Source organism: Eupeodes corollae, chromosome 2, assembly GCF_945859685.1.
Source record: "Eupeodes corollae chromosome 2, idEupCoro1.1, whole genome shotgun sequence".
Lineage (NCBI taxonomy): Eukaryota > Metazoa > Arthropoda > Insecta > Diptera > Syrphidae > Eupeodes > Eupeodes corollae.
The window spans coordinates 19,097,031-19,115,792 of NC_079148.1; the positions used below are offsets into that span (position 1 = coordinate 19,097,031).

At 32.6% G+C, this 18,762-nt stretch overlaps 2 protein-coding genes across 3 annotated transcripts in view; one reads left to right on the forward strand and one right to left on the reverse strand.

Annotated features, from left to right (window-relative positions):
* The window catches only part of LOC129947126 (TWiK family of potassium channels protein 9), a 103,868-nt gene that overhangs the window by 9,690 nt on the left and 75,416 nt on the right, over positions 1–18,762 (reverse strand). The window contains exon 2 of one of the 2 annotated variants that reach the window (XM_056057566.1): positions 12,824–12,985. The exons of the other annotated variant lie outside the window; for it this stretch is intronic. Within the exon in view, the coding sequence (XP_055913541.1) occupies positions 12,824–12,985 (162 nt within the window). The remainder of the gene's footprint in view (positions 1–12,823; positions 12,986–18,762) is intronic. 2 annotated transcript variants of the gene reach the window in all.
* LOC129947125 (uncharacterized) lies at positions 15,307–17,203 on the forward strand. Its single transcript, XM_056057565.1, has 4 exons — positions 15,307–15,946; positions 16,001–16,219; positions 16,289–16,475; positions 16,531–17,203. Exons 1-4 carry the CDS (start codon positions 15,433–15,435, stop codon positions 16,985–16,987), a joined length of 1,377 nt encoding a protein of 458 aa, XP_055913540.1. The 5' UTR covers positions 15,307–15,432; the 3' UTR covers positions 16,988–17,203.

Sequence of the window (18,762 nt, forward strand, 5' to 3'; positions counted from 1 at the left end):
CTCAAAGAAAACGTGATATCAACATCTGATATCCGTATTTTCTCCGACAGCCAGGCCGCTATCAAATCTCTGGACTCAGTCTCTACAAACTCTATAACAGTCCATAACTGTCGATCATCTCTAATGGAGATGGCGCAACAGTTTAATATTCACCTTTGCTGGGTGCCGGGCCATAGAGACATTCCAGGTAACTGTAAGTCAGATGAACTCGCCAGGAACGTTACAGTACAGCCCATGCTACCACGTTTGGCAAGTACTGGCATACCAATCGCTACTTGTAAACTGTGTTTCTTTATCTTCTCTGCACATGCCCTGCTCTAGCTCGAAAATGCAAGAATTACCTAGGAGAATTCTTCTTTAATGATCTAAACGTAAGGGACTCAAGCTGGTTCCATTGAGCTTAGGAGGAAGCCTCAAGATTCATGTGGTATCACAATGGGCCATTAAACTGGAATAAGTGTGTCCGTTTCCATCTTGGACAGTCACTATAACCTAACCTAATCTAACCTATGGCTGATCCATGAATTAAAACTTTTTGAATTGTGGGTGGCATTGGGTACCAATTACCAAGAACAATCTTGCTTATCCATGGAATATTTTTGAAACTTGTCGATATTAATTTCATATGAACTAGCTATTATCTGCGATACATCTTTCAATCGCTTTATCACTTGAATAACTAATCCAGCAATCTTTGCCGTAACACCTGGATCGCTGAAAAATCTTCTCGCAGTATTCCCATCATTACCACTTCCAAAGCCAGTTTTTATCTTTTCGACTACTTATCTCAGTTTTGAATATTCTTTGCATTTTTTTTTGTCAGCAAAGATTTTCTTATCTTATCGAGTTTGCCACTTTATCAGTGGTAGTTTATCAAGGGCGGATCCATACTTTTCATCAGGTTCTCTAATGTTTTGTAAAGGATAATAACAAAATTTAATAATTGTTAAAATGACAACTTCAGTTATCAAATTATTAAGAACACTGTTGTTCAGAAAGTTATGGTCTAAATATTTAATTTGGATGACTCATATGAAAGCATTCCAAGATTCGAAAAGTTGTCTTTTAAGACCTAAAATATAATAGCTTGGAGCGTTTTTGGTGCATTTCGCGCAGAAATGTAGGGAATTGTTTTGAAACGTTGCTTTTTTCCAAAAACAAAACACACTTTTCTTGTTTTCATTTCTATTAATGCGAAGAACGCAGCAAAAATTTAAAAATCCAGAAAATGAGAGAGGATCTGATATGCAAAAATGTCGGGCTTTTTTTGACGTAGTTTTTTCGAACTCAATTTCCTTGTGTCTCTTATTACTATCGTCATCAATCTGCTTACTCGTATTTTGATCATTTAAAGGCGTCAACAAAACTTATTGTAGGGACAAAAAGGTTGGTTCTTGAATTTAAGGAAATAGCTGAAAAAACAAATAAGTTGGGAAGAAAAGTTTTGTAGTACTCACAAATTGCACGTTTCAAGGCTTTTATATCATTAGATATGAAAAGTTTATTATATTTTTCACTTAGCCATTAGTTTAACAAAAGTGTCACTTGATTTTATTGTGACATTTGTATTTTTGAAATTCGTGTTTAAATCTCAGTTCTAGAGCATCCAAAGCAAATTCACTTCAAAAGTAGATTTATTTAATTTTCTAAGATCTTTTGTATTCAACAGAAAACCAATTTTGAAAGAAATGAAATAAACGACTGGGTCGCAAGAACTTGATAATTTCTTCCAAAAAGTCTGTTTAAAAATACTGCCTATATTTTAAGATTTAAAAATGTACCTCCAAAATAAGTTCTTCTCAAAAATTTAAATGCCATTTTATTTGTCAAAAAATCTAGATTAACCTATTTATTTTCGAAAATCATTTTAAATTTTGTCTTAAGAATATTTTTGGTATAAGCACTAAATAAAAAGCTTATATGAACATTTTACATTTAAATTTTGTAAAAAAAATGTTGTCCCCTTTCTGAGATATCGAGTTTTTTAAACAAAATTAGTATTTTATTAAAAATAAAAACAATACATTTCTGATAATAAAAAATCATCATCAGTTTAATCATTGACAAGAGCTTGCACAGAAAGAGAAGAATTTTGAAATCGTTCCATTAGTTCTTGAGAAAATTTAAAAACAAAATAAAGATTTTTTTTAGCGGTACCCTTCTGGAGCAATACGGAAATATGTTTTTCTTGAAGAAAGAAGCCAAATTATTTTTGAGAAAGTTTTAGAAAAATCACATGTTTGAACCAAGAAATTTGTGTGGGGACTGATGTTATTTTTTGTATTAATAAAATGATAAAAACTTCCTATTCAGAACAACAGACGGAAGGATTCGAGGTACCCACTTTTTTCGACTTCTCTATCCGTCGTAATTGTCATATTTGATTAGAAACTCTAGTTTGAAATTGTTTACTAATACAAAACTTGCTATATATGTAGTTTCTATATGTCGCAGTAAAAATCACTTCAATAATCACTATTCATGTGTTTCAAAAAAAATTAATAATAAAATTGAAGGCTAGTTTATGGAATTCAAAGGCAACTTAATGTAAAATTGATGATCTCTTATTCAAGGTTTCTTCTTAAGAACCTGAATATTTGCTCTCTTTCTAAGAAACAATTTTTATGAAAATAATTTAAATCATGACTAAGGTTTTTTCAAGTTCTAAATCGAGCAAAAATCAAAATTTGAGTTGTTTTTGACAGCAAACCAATTTTTGGTGAATGTCGTTAAATTACTAACAAATCTTTAAATTAAATCTTTACTTATACAACTTAACTGTATAAGCTTTTTGGCTCATATGACCCCTCCCTGGATCTTCAATTGGTCAAAAGTTGATGAATTTGTGCTGTGTTTTTGGAATAGGGCTGCATATCCGATTCATATTATGTTCCTGGTCCAATTTTCAGTCCAAAGTAGAACTTTTAGCAACAAAGTTTAAGGAAGGGGTTGTAGGGTGTCATGACCCCTACGACCCCACCACCCTGGATCCACCATTGTTGTTTATATCTTAGGTGTAACAAACATTTGACAGACATGGATCACATATAATTCGAATTCTAGAAGAGAAGGGTTTATTAAGTTTGTGTCGGATACTTTTTCAATGTTCAAACATACATTGGTTAGGTTTGGTTGCATTGAAACATGAAGAAAAACTATGATTTGGTAGAAACTTCACATTAATATGTAATTTTTTTTTGTAGTTAAAGGGTTTTCAAAGTAACGTAATCATGCAACTCACAAAAATTTGTGTTGAAAATTAAAATGAATCCAATTTTTAAAAAAAGAGGCTGGGATGCGACCCACACTGATGATAACTTCGCATCTCGTCTGTGGATTTATTTTGCTTAAAACTTTAACAAAAAATTCATGACATTTTGTGTATGATAAAAAGTTTGAAGCCAATATCTTCGTTTGTTCTCCAAATATTTGAGTCGAAAACCGGGGAGAGTACGATAACTCAGACGACAAAGTTTATTTACGGATTTGTATAGAACAGTTAAAAACAAGAATTTTTTACTTTGGAAAGGAGGGTCTATTTCTTCCTATTTAGGTGGTAGGGTCACTTTAAAAAAATATGTACGTTAAATGGAAAACAACTATTAAATAATATTTATAGTGCTTACTACAAAGTTTTATACATTTTTTTAAAAGCTAAAACGTTTGTCTATTAGCTTGTTTCTAAATCAAGTCAAAACTGTGCATAGTTTAAAAAAAAAAAATATTTTAAATTCAAAATTTGTGCAAAAAACAGTTAAAAAAGGTGTAAAAGTATAATTTTTCAAAACTTCAAAGTTTTTTTGTCGTCCATAGCTCAAGAACCAGAAGAGATATCGACTTCAAATAAATATACAGATAATAAGGCAGAAAGATGCAGAAAGGGCTCTCAAGAAAATTGCGTGGGTGTTTTTTTTACCATAGCAGTTTGAAAAAAGGTGAAAATTTTGGTTAACCTTAAATATCTTACGAACCAAAAACGCTAGAGACTTGAATTAAATTTTATATAATATATTGTAACGTGATACCAAACAGGTATATTTTTTGAAAAAAATCAATATAACGGTTTTTTTTATAAATCAATAAAACTGAAAAAAAAAATTTGTCACATCCAAAATTTTACGACTGAAATATGATTTCATCTCTAAAACAATTTTGTGCTACGAAGAATAATGTTTTTGACATTTGATAAGATTTTGAGAAAAATCGAATGGACAGTTTTTTTTACAAAAAATAAAAACCTACAAAAAAATTTATAAAAGTTGGTAAAAATTGATTTTCGACTCAAATATCTTCTCAAAACTTTGAGAAAATAGGTTCTTACTAATTTTTTCTTATAAGAAATATTGTTTTCAACATTAGGACACATTTTGAGAAAAATCGAATTGACAGTTTTCTTACAAAAAATAAAAACCTGAAAAAAATGTATAAAAGTTGGTAAAAATTGAGTTTCGACTCAAATATCTCTTCAAAAATTTTAAATATTGGCTTCAAACTAATTTTATCTTATAAGAAATATTGTTTTCAACATTTGGTAAAATTTTTAAAAAATTCGAATTGACAGCTTTTTTACAAAAAATAAAACTTAAAAAAAAATACTAAAACTTGGTAAAAATTTACTCTAGGCTCAAATATCTTTTCAAAAATTAAAAATATTGTCTTCAAACTTATTTTATTTCACAGAAAATATTGTTTTCGATATTCAGTAATTTTTATATAAAACTCCAACAGTCCGTTTTTTCATAAAAAATAAAATCTACAAAAAAAGTACGCAAATTTGGTAAAAATTGATACGAGTATATATAGACAAACTTTTAAGCAAGACAAATCAACAGACGGGATGGGAAGTTATCAGTGTGGGTCGCATCCCAGCCTCTTTTTTTTTAGGTTTTATCAGATGTTAAAATTGTTATTCTTCGGTGCATACAATTATTTTGGAGATAAGATCTTTTTTTGTTCGTAAAACTCGAGGTGACATTTATTTGTGTGTTCATTTTTTTGATTTATAAAAAAAAACTCTAATTAATTTTTGTCCAAAATTATATTAGTTTGGTATCACGTCACAATATAGGGGGTTAACTATTTTGCGGTTTCAGAAGCATAGGGCTGGAACTCGACATCTGTCAAACAAAGTTGTTAAACCAATTTTTGTTCAGTGGATCGTTAACTAACGCACAACGCATAAAAGTTGTAAAAAACATACTTCAAAAATGGTGATTCTGCAGCAGACACATATCGTGCTTTAAGAGGAGATTATGGTTTAAATAATCCTCGAACTACGCAAGAAATCAGCAAAATTGTGAAGAAATTTGAAGAGACTGGATTGGTTGCAGATATTGTAAGGCCTGTGCAATGTGCATCATAGTTTCGCTCGTACCACTAAAAATATCGCTGCTGCAAGTGAAAGTGAAGAAGAATCTCAAGAATTAGGACTGTCTTACGGCACATTATGGCATGTTTTGCATTTGGATCTACATTTCAATCCATATAAAGTCCAGCTTACATAATAATTGAAGCTAGCTGACAATTCACAAGACGTAGATGCGTCGAATGGGTGCTTGAACGGTGATTTTTCGGAAAACAATTTCTTCAGCAATGAAGTGCATTTCTTACTCAGTGGTTTTTTTTATTAAACAAAATGAACACTGTTTGGTGCGCTCTTTGGTTCTGAGGTGTAATTGGACGTTACTTCTTGGAAAACGACGATGAAACGACTGTCACGATCAATTCGGAGCGTTATGGTCATAATGATAACAAACTTGGAGAATATGTGGTTTCAACAATAAGGTGGAACATGCCACACAACTCGAGGGAATATGGCTTTATTGCAAGAGACCTTTCCTGGCCTCGTAAGTTATGGCTGAGATACAGTATGTGTCAAAAAGTAGTCTAAAATTACCTCAAAGAAACAATACTTGCGACAATTCGCGAAGTGGTCAATAAAAATGATGTAGTGCTTCACACATAATGTTAAAGTTCAAACTTTATAGTAAAAAAAGAAATATCATAAAAAAGCGTTTTATTTACGTTTATATATGTACTTTTTAAGCTGCAAAATGGATAACACTGTATAAAATAAAAAGAAGCTAACGTTATTGGTTCGGGAGACATTTTGGGTTAGCAAAAATGTTCACCGTTTTTGTTTTAAATTGTTATGATGAGAAAACACCCAATCAATTTTTTGAGAGTCCTTTCCGCATCTCTCTGCATTATTATCGCAATATAACAAAATTATTTGAAGTCGATATCCCTACTGGTTCTCGAGGTATAAACGACGAAAAAAGTTTCCCAAACGTACGTGCACAAAGACATCTCCCTAAAAGTGTTGTATTAAAAATCTATGGATCCTGAAACGAGAAGTATCAAAACTTCCAATTCGACAAATCGGACCAATTACAATAACTACTAGACCTACTTTTTTTTAAATCTCTATCTATATGTCTCAAGCTTAAATCGGTTCCTAAACTTTAAAACTATTTCCTATTTCTCAAAAGTGCATCGTATTGTTCGTTTTGAAGGGCTGCTACGCTAGAAGTGTATTTATTGATTTAGAACTTGTCACTTAGGACATCAATTAAATCAGATATTTGATACAAATGAAAGCTAAAATGAATAAGTTTTATAAAAATCAAAATGTTTGTACTATTAATGAAATTTCTCAATCATTTATTTTTAATGAAAAAACGGTCTAATCGAATAATAGAATTTACAAGGCAACACTTTTAATTGTTTACCCATATCCTTGGGCATTCATTTATTTATTCCTCATTTCAAACCGAATTAAGTATAGTATAATTTAATTATATTTTAATCTTGAACTTTTAACCTTACGAGTATATCTCATTTTTAAGGGAAACAAATAATTGGATTCTTTTTATAAACCCAAGAATGTTTTCAATTTAAATTCCTAACGCTTTCAAAAGGGGCCTTATTGTTGATTTTATTTTATTTAATATGCTACATCAAACACAAATTACCCCCAAAAATTGATTGGAAAATAAAAAAATCGTACCTATATCAATTTTGTCGAACTGATTTCAAGTTTTTTTTACTGCTTTACTCCCGAAAGTATAAGCTCCATCGATTGCAATCCTTTTAAAATTATGTTCCTTCTAAGCCAAAAAAAAACTATCTTTTATGGATTCAATTTCAAGGTCGAATATTTTACTATACTTCACTTAACACCGAATATGTATATTAATACTTATATCGCCCACAATTCATCAGACCGCATAGTATAATACAATGCCCCAGAAGACCAATAAACCTAGTTTTTCCATATACGTATAAAAGAGTCATCTTCAAATTGGCATAAAATTGATGCCGATAAAATTTTATTGTCACTAATAAAGTTCACAAGTCGACTTCTTGAAGAAAGTTGCCTTATGATAATATGAATAGAAAGGTATCGTAACGTCGTTGACCTTGTTTTGTATTTTTTTTTTGTTGTTGAAAGGAAACACCAAAAAATCGCATAATTCAAGGGGTTTGGCCGAGAAAAGAGAAAATCAATAAAATTAGGGATTAACGAATTTCAATATCCTTCTTATTATTTAAGGAAGAAAGGTACAATAGTTTTCTTATTGGTGTATATATTTATATTAAATTCCTTTGGGTTAATTAGAATTCCAAATACGATGCATGATAAATAATTCCGGATTCTTGTTTTAAGCAAAAATCCGGTCTGCGCCTGGAATGTTCATGATGTACAAAAATAAATTGACGTCAAATTGTCTACAAGGATTAAGGATATTATATGAATAGGTCGGTATTATAGTAAATGGAGAAAAGTATTTGATTCTTTTTTGTTTTGTTTCTCATAAAGACATCTTAATCGAATTGTATGTTTGTGTTTCAGTTTCAAGAAGTCATGCAAATAAATCATCAGTTTTCGTTGTGTTATCACGCACCTTGCGTGATTTAAACTAATTTATGTCCAGTCGTTTCATTAAATTGAATGAAGATAAGGATGGCACACGCGTTTGATATAGTTTAAAAATTGGTTTATTTCAATGCAGAATCTTGAACCTAAGTAGTTTTCTATAGAAGACATTTTTAAATATTAAGAAATGTATATAAGACCTTTAGCGATCCATTAATGACAACTGAGTTTCACAGCTGTCCAGCGCTACCAACTTTAATCGGAAATCAGAACAACATTTCTGATAGGCGTTTTCACACCAAACCTAAGCCACAAGAAGACGTGTTTTATATAAAATATATATTGAAAACTGGAAGCAAAAAAATGAACTAAACAAACAAAACGTTCAGCGCTAAATTAAATGCAAAAAAACAGCTGATGGCTGCTGTCAAAAGAAATAATTGAGATTTCCCCAGAACTCTGTAGGTTTGAATTTAAATAACCTATGGATTTTGTTGTAGAGGTCAGCCGCCAAGTAATTTTCCAAATACATACAAAAAAAAAACATAATGTAGTAAATGATAGAATGTCCATGTCCAAATTATTTTGCTCATATCTACATATTTTGAAATTTCAGAAATATCAATACAGGTACTTTTCAACCCAATAGGAAGATAATGGTGATACTCCATCAATGGATTTTTTTGAGACACAGATATGTTTAGTGAATTTTGTGGCTCATTCCGAAATATTGTTTACAATGCCTACATAATTTCATATTAATTGAATTATTATAACAAGCTTATAATTTCTAATTCATTTTCCCCTTCTCTCGTACAGTCGCATGGCTTAGCATGTGTATCAAATTGCATTGTGTTTAATAACTAATGCAATTGATACACAGTCTACGTCATCGTTGATAACAGATTGTTGACAACAAAAATTTTACTGTTTTGAATTAACAGTGCCGAATTCGATTCTTGTCACTACTAAAGCATAACACTAGTAGTAGCGTGTATCGAATAGCATTCTGTGGTTCAACTCAGAAATATTTTTCTTATAGTCTTCGTCTGTTTTGGTTTTTGTGTTTCTTTTATTTGCAATGGCTGGAAATTTCAGGGTAGATTATTGTAATATTCGTGGGCTTAAAACGAATTTTCTTTCCGTGTACTCCCATACTGCTTTAAACAGGCCACTAAGCACTAAGTGAAACCCAAGTGGGTGAGGATTCCGATCCCACTGAATTCTTTATTCAAGGGTATAACTTGGTGCCATTATTCTTTTCACACCATGGTCTCGCCATATACATTAGGAATGATGTTGCTTATCAGTTTTTGCCACAATATGGTCTCTGCACCAATTCTTTTTTCAATTTTATGTGGTTTAAATTTTCCGTGAACAAGCAAATCATTCACTATTGCTTCCTTTATCGAAGCCCAAATCTAGACAGAGTATCAACTTCTCGTGAATTTGATGCTTTGTCTGATTCCATCCAAAGAATTGTTTCGTCCTATCCTCGCACTGAAATTGTTGTTACGGGCGATTTCAATGTACACAATTCTTCATGGCTTCAACATTCGGGCCATTCAACACCAGAAGGAGTCAGCTGGTCAACGAGCCCACTCGAATATCGGACGTGGTAGGTCGAGCAGAAAACACTCTTGACTTGTTTCTTACCTCTGACCCTGGTAAGTACACTATTAGTGTCCTATCTCCTCTAGGCACATCTGACCATTGTGTCATATCAGCAAATTTCTCGTGTAAAAACTCTCCAGTTAAAGAAAGAGCTCCTAAGAGAACCGTTTGGCAATACGAGAAAGCCAACTGGGACGGTCTCAATAATTACTTCAGGATCTTTAACTGGTCACTATGCTTCCTCGATAGTGACGTTGACGCCAGCGCTGATATGATCACAAGTTTGATTCTCCTGGGAATGAGAACTTTTATCCCGAATAGGTTTAAAAGCATCAGACCTAAAGACCTAAAGTAAAGAGGTTATTAGGGTTAAGAAGGTAAGTTTCCGTTGTTTTAAAGCCAATCCAACTGAGGAAAACCGGAATAAGTTCAACCAAGCCAGGAAGGCCTTCAACGCCCATATTCGACGGACCAAACTTTTACATGACCAAAAATTACGGCAAAAAATACTGCAATGTCCCAAAGGAGGTAAAATTTTTTGGTCATTTGTAAAAAATATGAGGAATTCTTCCTCTTCCTCGGTTCCTACGCTCGTTGTAAATGACACTCCATTTGTTAGCTCTTAAGAGAAAGCAAATCTCTTTGCTAGGCAGTTCGCCGCCAATTCAACTCTGCCAGTGAGTGTTATGACTCCGCCTGTACTTGAGCGAGTTAATGATTCTATGGGGCAAATCTTTTTTCGCACTCGTACTGTAGCGAGAGTCCTAAAAGATCTTAACATACACAAATCTGCTGGTCCGGATGGTATCCCCGCTATTGTTCTGAAGAGGTGTTCTTCATCGCAGGCAAAACCACTGCGTAAGCTTTTTCATCTGTCCTACTCCTCAGGTCTCGTTCCGAGCGGATGGAAAACCGTATTTGTCCAGCCTATTCCCAAAAAAGGCGAATATTCCTCACCGTCTAATTATCGACCGATTGCACTTACGTCCCTTCCTTCCAAGGTCATGGAAACGCTGATTAATTATCAGCTCAAGAAATATCTTGAAGAACAGAAGCTTCTTAATGACCGACAGTATGGCTTTCGTAGCAATAGGTTCACTGGTGATCTCATGGTTCATCTCACCGAACAGTGGAACAAATCTTTACATAGTTTTGGAGAAAGTAAGATTATTGCACTAGATATTTCAAAAGCATTTGATAGGGTTTGGCATCAGGCTCTCTTATCGAAAATGCGTGCTTTCGGTTTGCATGAATCCCTCCTTCATTGGATTAGTAATTACCTTTCGAATCGTTCAATACAAGTTGTATTGGATGGATTCAAGTCTGAAAACCACAAAATAAATGCTGGTGTGGCCCAGGGCTCTGTTCTATCTCCAACACCATTTCTCATTTTTATTAATGATCTCCTGTCTGCAACATCTAATCCAATACATTGTTTCGCTGACGATAGTACTCTTAGCTTTTCATATTCACTTTCAGATTCACACCCCTCTTCTTCGGATGTGGAACTGCAACGACAAAATATGATAAGCTCATTAAATTCCGACCTAAACAGCATTGTACAATGGGGAATAAGAAACCGCGTGGAATTTAATGCTTCGAAAACGCAATGCTGTCTTGTATCGTTAAAGCGAAATATACCCCCCCTGCCATTATCCATAAATGGCACTTGCATCGAGGAAAGTGAACATCTCGATATTCTTGGTATGTGTATTACCAACCACCTTTTGTGGAACGATCACATACGCGAGTCGCCAAAAATGCAGCAAGATGTTTGGGTTTTCTAAAGCGATGCAAGAAGTTTTTCTCCCCCTCTGATCTGGCTGTTATTTACAAGACTTATATACGTCCAAAGCTTGAGTATAACTCCCATATCTGGGCTGGTGCTCCTGCAACTTGATTAAGCCTATTGGATAGTAATGAAGCATTTAGATTGAATGGTGATATTACCATCATAAGGGCTCGCGTACACTAAAACCGATTTATCGGTCGATATCGGATCGGACCAATTCGGACGAGCATATCGGGCGTTCGACTGCATACACTGCTTCCGACCGCGGACGATACCGGTTTGGAGTCTGAATTTGTGAAACTTGTGAAAATAATACATTTTTTCAATGGAAGATTTCGAAGAAATGTATATTTTAGAAAATTCATACCGTCATTTAATGCGTCAACGTAGAAGGCGTCGTCGATGTGTATGGATTAATGAAATATTTATGCAAAGAAAACAACTTGGTGAATATCACCATCTTTTTGAAGATTTGAAATTACAACCCATACAATTTTTCGAGTATTTTGGAATGTCTTTTAGTACATTTCAATATATTTTAAACTCAGTGGAAGCATTGATAACAAAGCAGAACACAAACTATCGGGAATGTATACCACCCATGGAAAGACTCGCAATAACATTTATGGCACGAATTGACCCGACAACTGACGAAAAATCCAAACATGTTTGGATTATGTCGGTTGATCGGTTACTATCGGCCGTCATCGGACGATGCTGCTTTCAGTGGTGTACGCGCTCTCTTTCCTTTCTATGTGTTTGGTTCGATCGGCCGAGTTCGGCCGAGCAAAATTCGGCCGATGACGGATTAGGTGTACGCGAGCCGTAAGATCATTTACGTCACTTGAACATCGTCGAAATGTTTCTTGTCTCACGCTTTTTTACCGTTATTTTAATGGTTTATGCTCTAGAGAAATAGCCATCTGCATTCCTTCCCTTAAACAGTTCAACCGTAATACTAGCGCTTCTAGAATTGCTCAAAAATATACCATCGAGCCCACCTTCGGTCGTACTGTCAAATACAGAGATTCGCTCTTTAGCCGTGCTATGCGAATGTGGAATGCCTTGGAATTCAAAACCAATGTGCACCGACATCTCCTTTTAACCCCTCTCTCCCTTTCCTAGTGCTCACACTGTGTCTACATAATAAGGGTAATATATCCCCTTGAGTGTGCGCTTATTATAAAAAAAAAAATTTCTAAAGCTTTATTTTTGCTTCGAAATTCCAAGATTTGCAAAATAAAACAACGTTTTGTTAAATATAGATGATTTAAGCGAACACACCCTCTTAAAAATTCAGCACTAAACTAACTGTCAAAAAAAAACAGAATAGTGGAATGCTTTCATCAAATAATTATGTTCAGAGGTTAAACAAAATGGACGCGTCCGATGAAATACAATTTAACATTCAACTGCACTTAATTTAACATTCCTCTGTTTTTATTAATTGTGTTCTTAAATAATAAAAAAAGTATTTGAATTTTATCCATGAAGGCAGTTCCAATAATTATTGTCAGGAAAATAGTTTTAAAACTCACCTCTTCATATTTTCTCAATTCAAAATTGACCAATCGATCGAGATTGCTCATATCTGTATTGTTTAGAATCGCCCAAATGAAACGTTCTCTTTGTGTCTTTACCACTTCTTTTAAATGTGTTACTCTTTCAACTTCAGCAGGTCGTTCTAACTGTCGAAATATCTGAGAAAAAAAAAAAGAAAATCAGACGTTTTAAATATTTATGTATGTATATGATTTATATGTTTTAAATGAGTGCAATGTTAAAATGGTGTCATATGCTGCCAAACTTAAAATCGAAATTTGACAGTTTAGATTTGACGAAAATACAAAATTAATTGAACGATGTAAATTCTGGATTGGAAGTGCTTGAAATTAGGTAGTGGTGAAATCTAAAGGACAATATACTTTTAAAACTGTAGTCACAAAATTGTCAAAATGACGTTAGAGTTCGAATTAATATTTGAACCGTTTACAATAATATTTATAAATATGTCGCCTCAAAAGAATTCAATGTGAACACCGTTTTTATTAAACTGTCAGATGTCAAATTTTGTCTAAAACGGCGTCCATATTTTAATTGTTGTTCTATAAACACATAAAATAAATGGCAGCAAATTTAAATTTAGCATTGTCCAGTTTCAATTATGGTGAGGTGTGTTTGTTTATGTTCAAAAGGACATGACATTCTGAAGTTTAAAGAAGATCCAAAATGTCAGCTATCATAATATTTTTTCGTTAAATTTAAACTTGAGATTCATTTTCGTTAATTTGTCCATTTTGCACGTCAAAATGAATCATTTTGACGTCTCATCATTTAAGATTGACACAAAATTATAAAACGTCACTGTAAACAAAGAAGGAAAGTTGTGACAACTGACACAATTCACGATACGAAATAAATTAAATGGGAAGTGTATTACTCAAACAAGATTAATATGGAATGAACTTACTTTTAGAAAATATTTTTTTTGAAACTACTTCCCTCACCCCATCTAATCAAATCTCCAAAAAGAGCTCATAACTTATAATTATACATATTTAAGTTCCTTAATTCTAAAATGCAGTGCACATTTCCTATGTCTAGTAGTGGTTATGTCAAAACACTTTACATCTCTATCCTGCTTCGGCTTCCTTCAATAGATGGAAAACAAATCTTAAAAGCGTTTTTGTGGTGGTGATGTTGGAACTACTTAACTCAAGTGTGTTTATTTAGCCACATGGAGTGGGTTTTCAAAACAATTCAAGATATCTCAAACAAAAACAATATTATTTGATTTTCTTGTTTTCTTTTGTTTTTCTTCCTAAGAAGATGTTGAGGTAGATGACTTAAAAATTGGTGTGTTTTTGAAAAAAAAATTAAAGAAACAACCACAAAAACGATAAATGTAAAATCAATAATATGTTGAAAACATCAAAGGCAGTATGGTTTTTGTATCAAAATTAATTTCATACATTTTTCGATTTCTTTACGGATGCTGGACGGTGCGGCCAGCGCGCCGTGGTGAAGTTTTGAGATCTGTGATAGTTTTTTAAAGCAAAAATTAAGTGAAATGTTGATTTTCCCAATCGAACACTCTTTTTATTAGAAACATCATGACTTTATCATGAAATACCGCCAATTTTCCTCTGAAGTTCTGTGGCATTTTTGAAACATTTCTAGACTGTCATATCATCACATAATTCATAGCAGATTTAGGTTGTCAAAACCACCTAGCTATCATCATAAAATAAAAGTACTAATTATTTTATGGTCACTTCTGTCCTCATAAAACATATAAAACAGCGCAATCAATCTCAAAATGTCTTGGTTTTTGAAAAAATATTCGGAGATGTTTTAACAAAATTTATCACTTAAAACAGAGGCAGTATTTGTGGTTCTTCTTGTTGTAAAATAAGTCATGAAAAAAAAAACATTCGGCACAGAAAAGTGTGCCTCACAATGTCTATTTTGACATTTTGACAGTCTCAAAGAACTTTCACCAAGTTGACTCAGTGAAAGGTTTTTTCTTCTTGTGGATGATGCCTCGAAATCTATTTTTGAATATAGGGAATGTGAGGTTTTTTGTTTTTAACGCACGCTTTTTTTTTGAAACATCATCATCATCATCATCAGGTTAAGTGGTGCAATGCATGAAAGATTTTATGATAATTGCCTGCAATTATATCTGATACGTGTGTGAGGCGTGTGGGCGGAATGATTTTTGGGGCATTCTTTGGAAGTACGATCTTGTATTTTTAGATATTTTTATATTCATACAGAGAAAGAGCATCGTTGCAAGTCTCAACTAAATATACCGGAAAAGCAATTACTACGGACTGGACTATTTTGAGAGGTATTTGAGTAGGTGTGAAATTATGTGTCTGATAGATATGAGATTGAAATACTTTTGTAATTGATTGGAATCCCCCGAAGGAACAAAATTGTAACACTATCTTTTAGATATGCAGAAGTCTAGTAATTTTAAGCAGTGTAATGGAGAAAACTTCCACTTTTCTTTATCGATAAAATAAAAAAACAAAACAGTTTTAGGAAAAAAATACTTTAATACGTTGTTTGATTGTCAAAAATCAATTTTAACGTCTTTGAAAAAAGGAAATATTTACTGTACTACATTTGTTTGGATAAAATGCAAAATATTAAGCAAAAACGGCCACAATCAACGAAGACAAAACGTCAATTTCCGAATCGAGCTATTTTAGCCTGTAAAACCGTAAACAATGCAAACCCTCATCTTTCGCAAGATGAAATTTACAAATTTTTTGAAAATAGTCTTAAAAATGAAGGTTATTTAATAGCTGTTAAATATTTTCAAGAACTTGTGGTTTTAGAAGAAAATCTTATTAGAACAGATATTCGTTTAAAAAAACGTGTTCGAGATTATTATTGCTTACTCTTGGCAATAGTTCAGAATATCAAATTAGCGGAAGATGCCTATCGAACCGATCCAAAAGACGAAAAGCTTACTCTTCGATTACTTATACAAACGGTTCATATGATTCAAGCTCAAGACCTAGCCTTCAATTGGTTGGTGAAGGAGATTTTTAAAATTATTTTGAAACTATCAAACAGTTGGGGCGATGAATGTTTAGAAGATTTGTCTAGAGTGTATTTTGAGTATGGTATCGTACTAGCAGAGAAAGGTAAGCTACTTAAATGAACAACTTTATAAACTAAAAGATTTTTTGTCTATAAAGATGAGTGTCTGGAAGAAGCAATCTCGTTTATGGAAAAGTCCTTAGATAAATGCAAGGGAACCACATGGTATACCAACGATATGGATCGAAAGTTCTTGGTCGAAGATGTGTGTGCAAAGCTTTGTGATACACTATTACGACTTGCTGCTTTGAATTTTAAAAAGAATGTCTCTAATTCAGCAAGTCTAGCCGAGAGAGCTTCTGAAGTTATATATGGAGGTACAAATTCTGTTTTAAAAATGTGTGCTTTAATGCGTTTAATCCGTTTTAAAATATTCCACATTTAAGTTGGGATAAAAGAAAGTGCCAACTTGTATTGTTGTGCAAAATTACGCCAATCGGAATACCTAGCCGCAAAGCAAAGGTATCAAGAGGCCTTAGATATTCTTAAAAATATTGAAAAGCACATAATGGCAAACGATTCTAAAAGGAATAAATGTGAATTCTATCTTAATCTTGGAATCTCTCATTTTAAGTAAGCTTTTTGGTTATATTTTAAAATTTCTAAAATGTCTACTTCCTACTTGTAGTGTTTCTTCTTCCGATGCAAATTTGGCACTCAGAAAATTAAAGCTATCTTTGAACTTGAGTAATGAGAACAACTTCGCTGATTTAAAAGCCAAAACTTTATTGAACTTGGGTAAGATACATTCGAAAAATCATTCAACTCATGTTGAAGCTAGAGAATGTTTTATCGAAGCAAAAGATCTTTTTGGAAGACAAAGAGATTTCGAAAATGAAAAGCTCGCTATATTCTTGATGGCACAATTAAGGGCTCATCAAATTTTTCCAACTTATTTGGAATTGATTAAAAAAGCTTCGAAGAATAGTTTTTGTCATATGTACGATTTGTTTCAATGGCAACAAAAACTTATACCATTTTGGAATGAAGAAGGAGAGTTGAGACATTACGAGGATGATATTGAATGTATTTTAAAGGAAAATTTGGACTTGGAAGTTCAGCAAATTGTTAAATCAGTTGACTAATTACAAACCGTTAGCAACATTTTCTACAAAATAGTAAAATTGTTGTTTCCACCAAGGTTCTCTAAGAAAATTTAAAAAAAATAACGCATACAAAATTAAAAAGAAGCTAAATAAAGCTACAATGTTAACTATGGTCAGTCATTATCTGTATTTAAAAGAATAATAAATTGATGTCCATTCAAAACGAGACTTCGTTTCCACCCTGAAATAAACATCGTATGTTTATTAAAGTCGTTTTGTTTCTAATTTTTCAAAATCAATATCAAAATATAATGAAATTAACAATGATATCTGTTCAAAAATCTCCGAGCGCACACTTTCTAAACAAAATACAAAATAAAATAAATCAACAAGAATTCCTTCTCCACAGAAATAGATTGAAACATATTCAAAACACATGAAGAACACGAAAGACATTCGGGAGAAAAGTTCTTTTGAGTGTCAAAAATGTCAAAATAGTCGAATGCAGCCGGTTGGTGTTTTTTGTATCTTCTTTATGAACAAAATTGTACAAGCTTTGTATCTTTTAATTGAGATAGATACTTTTAAATCAGACGCCTGATTTAACACACAATTTATTTATTTTGGGGGCGGTGGAGAAGTTTTTTTGTTTTGAAAATTTATGATGATGTTATGTTTTTTCTGGTGACAGATTTGTCTATTAAGTAATTAGTGTTGTGGGTTGTGACAAAATAGAAACAAATTCGTCGCATTGTTAACTTAATATTTATTACCATTTCTATAGAATATTTCACAGTGGTTTTCCGAAAATTTCCACAACCATCAAGATGTCAAAAACGATACCGCAGTTTTTGAAGAGGATTTAAAGTGATGAATTAATTTGTAAGATTTCTCAAGGGGCACTTTAGAATAGTTTATTTAAAATGTATTATGTCAACAAACAGCTTGATGGGAAACTTGTTGTTTTGATTTGAATATTATTTCTGCCGGATAAAATTTAAAATACTAAATTTCATGCTAAATATGGAACAGTTTGTATTGGTTGAAATAATGATAAATTTGGCTTAAATAAGAAGACAGTCAAACAAATCAAGAGAATGGTTAGCTTTCTTTTGAGTCAAACCAAAAAAGCAATAAGAAATAATTCCCTATCGAAAGAAATAATCACGCCTGAACAAAACTTACTTAAATTATATTTCTGTAGCTAAGAAATACATTCTAACAGTTGTTGCATTTATGAGAATGTCATCTGTATAAATAATTCATAACATAAGTCGACACTTATCTCTGATAAAGCCCAACCACTCGCCATCAGCGACTTCCCAAAAAAAGTAATTTCATCTTTCGTTTCGGGTATCCTTTTCTGGGGAAGTTTTGTATCCAGTTAGTTATAAACTGTTTGCTGGGATTCATATTAAAATAAAACTTTCATTCCGCAGGGGCACTTATGTTAAAATAAACTTTTTAACAGACAAACTAAGATGTTAGCATTTTGGTTTATGAACCTTATTTTTATTCACAAAAACCATTCGTATTCCTTAGAACTTTAAGTTACAGCCAACATTTTATTTTAACCACAACATTTTTTCTGCGAAAACCACTATACATAAATATCCGACCACACACATTTAACAAAACGAAAGAAAGTTATCATATTGCGAGGGGTGGAAAGAAGTTATGCTAAATACATATAAATAATGACAACCCTGATAGAAGGGTCTTCTTAAAAGAATCATAGGTCTATATCAAGGTTAGGTCAGTAATTGTTGTTATTTTTTAACCTTTTTGTATATCTTGCCATTTTTTGAAAGAAA

Coding starts and splice junctions, on each gene's coding strand:
- LOC129947125 (XM_056057565.1), top strand. CDS start 15,433: ATGCAAAATATTAAGCAAAAACGGCCACAATCAACGAAGACAAAACGT. Junction 16,220..16,288: donor TTCTGAAGTTATATATGGAG/GTACAAATTCTG, acceptor TCCACATTTAAG/TTGGGATAAAAGAAAGTGCC. Junction 16,476..16,530: donor CTTGGAATCTCTCATTTTAA/GTAAGCTTTTTG, acceptor TCCTACTTGTAG/TGTTTCTTCTTCCGATGCAA.